General features: G+C 43.4%; 1 protein-coding gene across 11 annotated transcripts in view; it reads right to left on the minus strand.

Annotated features, from left to right (window-relative positions):
• gtdc1 (glycosyltransferase-like domain containing 1) overlaps positions 1-11197 on the minus strand; it is a 14120-nt gene extending 2923 nt beyond the window's left edge. The window contains exons 1-9 of one of the 11 annotated variants that reach the window (XR_008341796.1): positions 11066-11197; positions 8485-8672; positions 7899-8066; positions 6887-7060; positions 2643-2705; positions 2298-2423; positions 922-1031; positions 324-468; positions 74-149 (exon numbers count right to left, since the gene is read on the minus strand). Coding sequence is in view for 10 of the 11 variants with exons in the window: in XM_053440224.1 (XP_053296199.1) it covers positions 324-468; positions 922-1031; positions 2298-2423; positions 2643-2705; positions 6887-7060; positions 7899-8066; positions 8485-8672; positions 11066-11116 (1025 nt within the window). In the remaining variant the exon portion in view is untranslated. The other 10 variants (XM_053440226.1, XM_053440227.1, XM_053440230.1 and 7 more) reach the window with 10 other exon arrangements.
• Positions 11198-11236: the final 39 nt, after the last annotated feature.

Genomic DNA, 11236 nt, shown 5'->3' on the forward strand with positions numbered 1-11236 from the left:
GAAATCTTTTTTATTAAAGAAGCTTCAGTGAATCAAAGTTCACACATGAATCAGGTGAAGATCACACGCTCACATCAGAGCCCTTTGATTGGCCGAGCTTCAGAGAGCACAGCATCTGGTTGGTTGTTCAGCCTGAAGCTCAGATCCACCTGATGGAGACATGAGAGAGTCGACCAGGTGACTGAAGTCTGAGCTGCAGGCCAATCACAGAGCAGCACACACACCAGCCGCACGCCAGCTCACCCGTGACACAGGATCAGTGTGAGTAACGTGACTGATTAGTGATTGATACTTTGACGGACGTGCGTATGGATGAAACTCACATGGCGACGCCGAAGAACTCGTGTTTGGCGGTGGAGACGACCACGTCTGCCTCGCACAGAACTCTGAGGTAATCTGACTTCCTGCTCTGAAAGCCCCACGACACCACGTGAGAGTCCAGCTGACGGCGAGCCTCAGAGAAGATGGCTGCGGGGTGAAGAAGAGATAAAAACTCTTTTTAAATCAGATATTGATGAGACTGGATGTTTATGATCGGAGCTCAGACTCAGGTGAACTGATCGATACTGAGTGACCTCATTACTGAAATCAAAGTGGATGAGGATTGTCTCCCTGCGCCCGTTAAGCTGATTTACGATCAATGTGTTTGTGCTGCAGTAAAACTTTCTGGTTCATTTCTCTAAAACACGCACCGTCATTATCGCATCATCAGCTGATGATGCTGTCATAAGGATGACGCAGCGCCGACCTCTGACCTCTGCATCGTCCAATCACACACAAACTGTTTTAAAGGACAGAAAAGTCAGAGCAAACTCAGACGTCATGCTGCTCACTGACCTGTCCATATGTGTGTGTGTGTGTGTGTGTGAGTGAGACTGAGAGACTGTGTGTGTGTGTGTGTGTGTGTGTGTGTGTGTTTACCTGGGATGTCAGTGAATGTCTCTCCGAGCACCGACAGCTTGAAGTTCAGTTGTTTCTCTTTCAGTCTCATGAGTGTTGAGAAGAACAGCTCTGGGTTTTTATCATGTTCCCTTCAAACACACACACAATTCATTTTAAGTACATTAGCAATAAGGCGTCCTCTAAATAAGTTAACTTATAAGTTAGTACAGTGTGTGTGTCTGCGTATTGTACAGTGTGTGTTAGTACAGTGTGTGTGTGCGTGTGTTGTCGTTGGTTAAAACACGCGTTTTCCTCTTTTCTTAACAAATTTTAAACATTTAAACACTTTTTTTTTCTGATTCGACAACTTTGTTAAACACTTTATTGTACTTTAGATTTTAAACAATCGAACACAGACACCGGTCATGTGACATTGGTGTCATGACATCCAGTGGACTCCGGGGGCACCAGGGAGTCGTCGTGGTCGCTGCAGTGAAATAATAAATTAATCTGTTGGATGTGTCTTCGTCACCACCTGCTGTTTCTCTTTCAATCAGAGTCTGAATCCTGATCAACGTAAATCTCACACAGATTTACCCCCCCCCCCCCCCCCCGGCATTGCAGCGCCTTCACCTGGAACAGCTGTTCACCCCCCACACACCCCCCCACGCACCCCCGCAGCAGCAGCAATAAGACGGAGCTGTAATCTGAGGATCCAGGCCACACACAGATTAAACATAAAAACAGATGAGATGAGCGAAGCTTCAATCTGAGAGATTAACTGAAATCCTCCATCCGACCAGAATAAAAGCAGCGTGCTCGCCGGCCGCAGATTTAATCCCTCTGTGTGTTTTGCTCAGTTGAGAGCAGATTACACGACGCTGCTTTGTCACTGATACAAGAGAAGGTGAAAAACACGAGGAAACGCTCGACTTCATGTTTCATAATCTGATTTAAAAACACGTCCGACTGGAAACTGACTCGTCTTTTCTCTCAAACATCCGTCTGACGTCGGAAGCCTCATTTGGTTTTTTTCTTTTATTCAAAAACTTAATTTACACATTTTCATCTTGTGTCTGACTTTATTTAATATTAGACATAAACAACTTTATTTAATAAATATAATTGTTTGTTCGTGTCATCAGCTTTACATACATTCTTATAAATGAGGGTTAGCCCCAACCCTAAACTTAACCCTCAAATAAAATCATTTAATCAAAAGGTTTCTAATTAACTACGATTGTTGTCATAGCAACCATTTCAAGGTAAATTACAACTTATTTGAAAATGTCTATTGTCTTTGTGACTCGTGATTTTATTTCAATTTATCAAAAATATGACTGGTTCCTCATATTAAAGTTTTTTTAAACTGAGGTGTCATCATGTCTGTAAAAACCGAACCCGAGAGAACTCACCATCGATGAGGCCACACGATGTGCAGAGGTTTGAACTGGTCTCCAGAGTCCTGGTCTGAAACTGGTTCCAGGTCTGGTTCCACTGTGGCCGGATGTGGATCCTCAGACCTGTTGGAAAAATAAATCCTAATAAAGATGATTTAACTCAGATAATTATATTTATTATACTGATTATGAGAATCATTAAAACAATAAAACCTCATCTCTACTGGGTTTGATTTCATATAGATTAATTTCACACCAACTAAATTATTATAAATATTTATATCAATCAATTAGAATGAAGTGTTGGAGCGTCGTGCTGACGGAGTGATGAATCAGATTGACGGAGCGTCGGGTGTCTACCTGTGAGTTTGAGGCTCATCACTGTTCTGCTGCTCACGGACCAGCTTGTGTTTGGGCATCAGTCTAACACACAAAGAGAAAGAAACACCTGTTTGCATATCACACTCATAACAACTGAAACACAAACACAGCCGCTTCTGTGGACACGAAGGAGGACAGGAAGTGGACGGACAGGAAGTGGACGGACAGGAAGTGGACGGACAGGAAGTGGACGGACAGGAGGACAGAGTGGTTTGCTCGCTGCCTCTGAGAAAACATGATTCAATAATCCATTTTAGAAATGAGATGTTTGACCAGAGGCATAAAAACATGTGTGTGTGTGTGGGGGGGGGGGGGATCAATTACGTTAAATCAACAGTGATCTGTGTGATGACGTCACCTCTGAGTCTGATGAAGGTCAAAAATCATTTCACTTCATTTACTTTATTAAAAACAGAGTCAACGCTATACACACATTCTGTTAGAGGAACCACAACCAGGACCTGAACCCAGCTTCACTGAAGTGCATCACGTGTGTGTGTGTGTGTGTGTGTGTGTGTGTGTGTGTGTGTGTCTGTGTGTGTGTTTGTGTGTGTGTGTGTGAAGGAAGTGGTAAAAAACACTTGAAGAAGTTGAAGTGTGTGCCAGGTCAGTCGGCTCTGACTGGACGTTTCAGAGCTCAGAGACTCTTGTCACTTTTAAACCATCCAATCAGCAGGAAGCTGTGGGTCGAACCAGATCCCGAACCAGATCCTGAACCAGATCCTGAACCAGATCTGATGACAGCAGACTCTGTGTGTGTTTGTAGTTACTGTGATCACAACTAATGAGTTAAAGTTCCCCAACACACACACACACACACACACACACACACACACACACACACACACACACACACACACACACACACACACACACACACACACACACACACACACACACACACACACACACACACACACACACACACACACACACACAAAGTCTGCTGTGAATGTGCTTTTTGCTTTTTTTCTAAAAATCCTCACTAATTACAAAACGCATCCAACACTTAGAAGAAGTTCTGGACACAACATTTGAATGGTAGCATTTGATTCGTCGGTTGGTAGAAAGTTCTAAGAGGAAGCACTGAGGTTCCCAAATGAAATTTAAAGAACAGTTTTGTCTCGTCTGAAGAACTAAGAGAAACTCTTGATTTGACTTTCCAGTCAAATGAAAGCCAGCTCTGATTGGTCAAACAGTGAAAAGCATCTGGGACGATTACAGAGTTCTAACAGAGCAAGTCGAACTTACACCATCCACCTGTTTTCAAAGAGACTCTGAGAAGCTCTGCTTCATCTGAAACAGCCAACCAACAGATGAGATCCACAGAACAGAACACAAGAACCAAAGACAGAACAGACTGCGGTGTCATGTAAACCCAACAAGAGCAGAACCATCATCAGACTGGTTTAAAACAAAGGTTTTATTGGATTCACAGTTTCACACCTGACGACCAGCAGAACCCCACAGCTGCACAAAGACACAGAAGAAAAGACTGGAGACTGTCCAGAATCAGACACCTGCTGATCACGTGGTGTCCACATTAATCTGCTTTCAGTCAGGGACAAGTGGACGTCCTGCTGCTCAGCTGTGATGGATGTGATGTCTTTGTCTCCCGCTGCAGGTTTCTACCCGCTCAGGTCAATCACTATTAAATTACAAAAGTCCTCCACTCAAAGGCCGATTGATAGATGGATACGACAACCAGCGACCACAAAGACGCCGTTTCTTTTCTTCTTTTAGAACAACGGAGAATTGTTTAACCCTGAATCACTTCACTGACACAAACTGATCTGAAGAACAAATGTTGGTTTGAGCCAAAGAATAATTTCTGTTTAAAACTAGAAAAACAAAGCGTGATTATCCTGTCTCAGAAGGAAGCTGAGAAACTCGTCCATTGGTTCCCTCTAGACTGGTCCAGTGTAAGTCTTTATTATCAGGACGTCCCAGTGAGTCTGTGAGAAGCCTCCAGTTGGTCCTCATCTCACTGCTCTGAGCTTCTCTCACTGGCTCCCTGTGAAACTCTGAATATCAAGATCCTGCTCCTCAAATAGAAAGATCTGAACAACCAAACCCTTCATATATCAACGAGCTCATCACACTGTCCTGTCCTGATGGATCACTGCTCTCCCAAAACACAGGTTCTCTGGGGGTTCTAGAGTCTGTAAGAGAGGAACAGGAGGTAGAACCTTCAGCTGCCAGGCTCCTCTCCTGTGGAACCAGCTCCCACTCTGGGTTCTACAGTCTGACACCATCTCTACATTTAAGGTTCTACTTAAAACGTTCCTCTTTCATAAAGTCTATAGTTCTGGATCAGGTCCTGAACCATCCCATGCTGCTATAGGTCTGGACTGAAGGAGAACTCCCATCATGCACTGTCCTGGGAGACGGATCCTCACGTGTCTCTCTGAGGTTTCTACCTTCTTTACCTGTTAAAAGGGTTTTTAGTAGTTTGACTCTTGTTGAGGTTTAAGCACAGAGGATGTCTCACATTGTTAAAGCCTATGAGACAAATTGTGATTTGTGAATATGGGCTATACAAATAAAAAATTTGGATTGATTGATGAACTGAGGGGGAACTCCCATCTACTCGACAGAATTAAACAAATTATCATGGTGTTTCTGCTACAATTAAAAAAGGAATGAAATGAAAAATGATTGCCTCTGCAGTATCCGGGTGGCCACTCTGGCCCCCTCGTAGGGTTAGGGTTACCCAGGACCAGCCAGCAACAGACTCTTATTCTCTGATGTTTTCTAATCTAAAGAAATGATCTTAACAAAAACCTTCCAAATTCATATTTATGTTCCTGGATAAAGGGCCGTCATTTCTTCAATGCGTCATACATAATCTGTAATAATGGATGATGTCGGATCATGAATCTGGATCGTTCTGGTCACTTTAACACTGAGGTCCTGCATGTTACATCTCATGTTGTGTAGCAGGTGAACTGCGTGCGCACAAATTGTTGGACTCTATTTTCAACGTGTTTAAGTATGTGTCTCATCAACTCTCGAGAGAATCAAACAACACAAAGTAAAGTTCACACATGCACACGACAAACCCACGTTGCTGCACCAGGGCGCCTGTTTCACTCACTGTGATGATGCTGGACAGTTTTAACAATGAGCTTCACACTGTGGTAACAGTCCACAGTTTTAATGATGATTGAAACTTCACATGGCGATACTAACCGTGGTTAATTGTAACCAGTAATCATTTCATCTTTTTATTTGAGTAATGCCCTGAGAAAACCTTCAGTTAAAACTATTCATAGAGAAAAACTGTTAATTATTCGTTTGTTAATGTACAACAGGTCAACTGAACATGAAATAATGTGAAATCTTCTGTTTCCAGTAACAAAAGCATAAATCTTTAGATGAAGCCTTCTTTTCAAAGAAAACTGAAATAGTTTAGTTGCTTCCAAGTTTTTTTCCTCCATGAATCTGAAGACATCCCCCTCCTTCCCCCCGCGATGTTTCTGTGAGCGATTTATTTTCAAAGAGTCGGACTCAGTGTTGGACGGCCGCGGGCGTGAGGGGGGGATTGTCGGCCATGCATATAATCACTTACTTACACTCTGGGGATCAGACACATTAACATCTGAAAATGAGCCGAGAAACACTGGAGGGAAGAGAGGAGTCATCCTGCAGCTCACTGACATGACCACCACTACATAACAGACACACAACCAACTATACAGCACACATACAACCAACACACAACCTGTAACATCCTAGCAACAGACCAGACTTGTCTGTGGTTCAGATTCTAACCCTCCAGAGGAAATAATGAACTCTCTGAAACATGTGACACAAATAAATACGTCACAGTCGCACAGTCTGTCATTGCGACCTCGGCCAGCGAGGATAAGTCTGAATGAGAGTTGTGATGCGCAGTCCACCTTTCAAACCAACAGGGGGCAATAAACACAAGAACAACTATTATAAAAAGATATATATGTTTATCGTCATCTTTAATGGTGGAAAATAAAGTTTAACAGCTATTGCGAAAGCAGTAGCTTGAGGTGGAGCTTTAAAACCTGCTAAACATAAACTGACTTTTGAAAAACAGGCGACACGTTTGAAACCGACGTGTTTAAAACCCACCAACAGATTCAAAATGAAGTGTCTCTGCTGTTTGAAGGGAAGTCCTCATCAAACCCTGTTGCTGTTGAAGCTGAATGTAAGTGGAATAACCTGGGGGGGGGGGGGTTCTCACTGACCTGCTGACGTCAGGAAACTGAAGAGGGAAGCTCAGGACCACACACTTGGGACGGATCAGCTGCTCGAGGTCTTTGGGTCGATGGTCAGGAATCTTTTTCATGAAGGAGGAGATAGACGTCAGGAAGGAATCCATGTTGAAGAACGAGTTGAACACGACGACGTCTGCTACCAGGCTGGAGGACAAAGAGAGAGACAAAGAGAGAGTTAGAGAGACAGTGAAGACCGAACAGGAAGTCACTCAGATGTGAAGCGTCTTAAATTAATTTTACAGATCGGTCGCATTTTCTGGTTCTGTGTGGTTTGTTTTCTTTGATGATGACGTTAAGTTTGACTTTGATCCTGAAATATTTTTGTGGTTAGTTTTGAGCTGATCCGCTGATCGATCAATGTTTCATCTCGGATAGATCCATCCATCATCCACTTTGTGGTCGGACTTTGTTTCTCTGAACTCCATCCAAAGTAGTCTGGCTGTGGTCCAATCAGAGGAGTCCTAATGATCTGTGGTGTTACTTGATGCCACTGTAACATCGTTAGTGGAGACGGAGGACGGACACTTATTGACGAGCTGCTCTGCCGATCAACAACAATCAGTTTTCAGCTACTGAGCTGCTCTTTACTGCGATACGTCTGATTAATGAACCACTTTGATTACTCGCACAGCAGCACGTCAACCTAATTAACCAATCGTGTCAGCCCAGGTCATTAACCAATCACATTCAGCCTGACATGCTCATGAAGACAAACGCTGTGAGCTGACGATTAATGACATTCATGATTTTATATCGGTAAACGAATTTATGAGTTAAACGTTATTTAACAGTGACGTTGTTTAACAACAGGTTTCACTTTCAATTTTCTGTTTGTTTCATCAACTTCATGTCTGAGCCAAATGAAACACAAAGTGAACCTAAAAACCCAGACGTAGCAGAACCTTCTGTCCGACGGAGGTGGAACCAGCAACCCAGCTGGTTGTCATGTTCAATCACTGTATAAAGACACGAACACTCCTACCATGACAGAACCTGGTTGTATCCGTACTGGAAGTCTCTCTCCTGGTCTTTGCGGACCGGATAAACCAGCTGGTTCTCATGGAAGTAGAGGATCTTCTTCAGTCGAGCCAGATCAGGTCTGAGAGCCACCAGCTCACACAGGTTCAGGACCGAGCTGCTGAACAGAACCCTGCAGAGACAAACACGTTAAGATGTTCAGGTCTAGAACCTGGACTTAGACCGGCTGAGATTCAACCTGGAAGTCCAGAAGAAGAGTCACAACACAAAACCAGACAACAACTTTGACTTGAGTTAAACAACACAGGAAGTTCCCCCTCAGTCAAGAGACTTGCTATATCGAACCGGACTCCTGATCCACTTCAGTGTCACAGACCTGAAAGTGTGTAGGTCCAGTGTAAGGGCCCGATCACACATACAAAAACATATCAATGGTGAACCTTCACCTTCCGCTTATTTCCAATCTGTGCTATCAAGTGGTAAATAAAACATTTGCTTCCTGTGGCAAGGCAATCCAGTGTGGCTTCAAGTGGAGGTCAGCTCTGGAAAGCTGTCTGTGTGACCTGTGTTATTCCAGGTGCGAGGCTCACCTGTATGTTGGACAGGGGGGGATGGTCTGGCTGAAGTACAGTGCTGCTGTTCTCGCCCTCCAGTGCCACTTCTTGGCGGGGAGTGTGAAGACGCAGCAGTCAATGATATTTTCATTCAAAAGATCGATCAGCTGTTTGTGAGATCCACCATAGAACGGCTCCACCAGCAGGATGCTGGGAGACGAGCTCTGACAGAGATGGGAACCAGGGTTATTGATCATATTGCTCAGGAAAAAGGATGATAGTTGAGATTGATTGTTGTAAATATGGGATGTTTAAACATCATCTACAGTGTACAACGTTGTTGTAAGAATATTATGTTACTGGTGTGTTACACATACACTGACAGATGATGTTGCCAAAATAGTACACAAATATAAATGTGACCTGATGGTGGGGCCATATGAAAAGTCTGAGGCGAATCATTACAGCAGATATAAAATCATGATTTAAGTTTGACTGTTTTAATAGTTTTATACAGTTAGATTTTTTAATACGTTTTTAATAAAGTAAAACAACAGGTTAAGTTCTTTATAACTCAGGTCACGACCTCAGCGTGGCTGACGACTCCGGTGAACATGTGGCGGCCTGATGGAAACGCTGCAGCCGTAAACTCAGCAGTTAAATGTGAACTATTGTTGAGGTTGAGCACAATGAGGCAGTAATCTGAGCACGTCCTGGTGAAGAAGAGCGTCCATTATGATGAGCAGGAGGAAGTGGACGACTTACATTCCCTGAGCTTTCTGTTCTTCCTCTGAATTCCAGCCCGCCTCCATTTAGCTGCCCACAATGAGCGCTAATGCAGCAGCGGCGTCTGCGAGCGGCGCCCACAGACGCTCAGTCGCTCTATCTGCTGCTGCAGCGCCACACTCGTATCAGCAGCAGGAAATGAGCTGACGACAGATAACAGCCTGTGGTTCAGCAGAGGTCACAAATAAAAATCTGATTGGAAACAGAGACTTAATGTCGGCCATTGTGCTGAAAGAGTTCCATCTATTTCCTGAATGATGTCAAAATAATTGAAAATGTGGACGAGTTGATTAACTCGTGACCTTTCTGGTTAAAAAAAAGGAGAAACAGTTTCAGTGTTTCCAAGAGAAAGAAAAATAACAGATGATATTTTATCTATTTACAGAACATATATAGATCTCCATTCTTTTATTTAAAAACCATACATTTTAACATATATAAATTTGTATTATTTATATAATTTTATTTCTGTCTCTTTAATATCTGACCCCTCACACTTATGTCACGACCCCTGCCACAGGTTGAGAACCACTAGTCAATTATAATGTATTAATCCGTATAATTAATTATTATTATTATAATCAATTAAGTTTTATCAATCAAATTTAGCCAGGAACCTTTATCTTCCCTTATTAATTAGTTATTTGATTTAAATATGAATTTCAATGCTGGAAAGATTTCAACAAAAAAACGAACAATTAGGAATTTTACAATGACCAAACAAACTTGATTTTCAATTCAATCTGCTCAGTTGTTATTTCTGTGAGTAAGTGAGGATTAAATCTTTCCTCTGTATAAACTGAAAACAGCTTCTCCTGCTCCTCTCTGCTTGACCCTGTGACCTTTTCCATCGGGTCACAGAGTAGAGGTCAGGAGAGGAGATGATTCAGACTTTTCAAACTCACACGTGTAAACATCTGTCATCAGTAGTATGATGTCATCATTCAGATCAATGAGCTGATCACAGGTCAATCGATCAATGTTCAAGAGTCCACCTGAGACCGAGTCCAGAGACAAAGTCAGAGTCCACCTGAGACAGGGTCCAGAGACAAAGTCAGAGTCCACCTGAGACAGAGTCCAGGGACAAAGTCAGAGTCCACCTGAGACAGAGTCCAGAGACAAAGTCAGAGTCCACCTGAGACAGAGTCCAGAGACAAAGTCAGAGTCCACCTGAGTCCAGAGACAAAGTCCACCTGAGTCCAGAGACAAAGTCAGAGTCCACCTGAGACAGAGTCCAGAGACAAAGTCAGAGTCCACCTGAGAAATAGGTGGCTGGATTTGATTATTGATACAGGTTTTCTTTATGATGTGAATATTCTGTGAGGAGACCTAACCTGCCGGTTAATACGAAGTTATTAGTGGCTCTGAATGTCAATGGGTGAATCATTTAAATGTTTAGTGTGTAAACGTTTCTCTGAACGGACAAGCTAACTTTCTGTCTGTCAGTTCAGTTAGCTGTTAGCTGTCAGTTCAGTTAGCTGTTAGCTCTGTTAGCTGTTAGCTGTGTTAGCTGTCAGTTCAGTTAGCTGTTAGCTCTGTTAGCTGTTAGTTCAGTTAGCTGTGGGCTCTGTTAGCTGTTAGCTCTGTAGCCGAATAAACTGAGGAGAAGCTAACAGTCCTGCTGTCTGTTAGCTCAGTTAGCTGTTAGCTCAGTTGGATGTTAGCTCTGTTTACCATTAGCTAACAGCTGACTAGCCTTCTCCTGTCGGTATAAAGACCCCACCTCCCCGGGTGTGTTCCCGGGGGAGACCCGATGACGGAGCCCTCACCAGGACACAGACAGCGGGCACATCTCACTCATATTGACGGGGAAGTGACCCGCTGCACTCACCTCTGACTCCATGAGTCCAGCTCGCAGGACTTGTACGGTGCTACACGTCATCACGTATTTTGAAACCGGGTCCTGGAAGACGTTCGGTCCCCGCCCCCTGCTCTGTGTCAACAGTGTATTGTTGGAGCAAACACTAACCATAAGCTAACCATAAGCCAACAATAAGCTAAC

The sequence above is a fragment of the Pleuronectes platessa genome, chromosome 14, assembly GCF_947347685.1.
Source record: "Pleuronectes platessa chromosome 14, fPlePla1.1, whole genome shotgun sequence".
Classification (NCBI taxonomy): Eukaryota; Metazoa; Chordata; class Actinopteri; order Pleuronectiformes; family Pleuronectidae; genus Pleuronectes; species Pleuronectes platessa.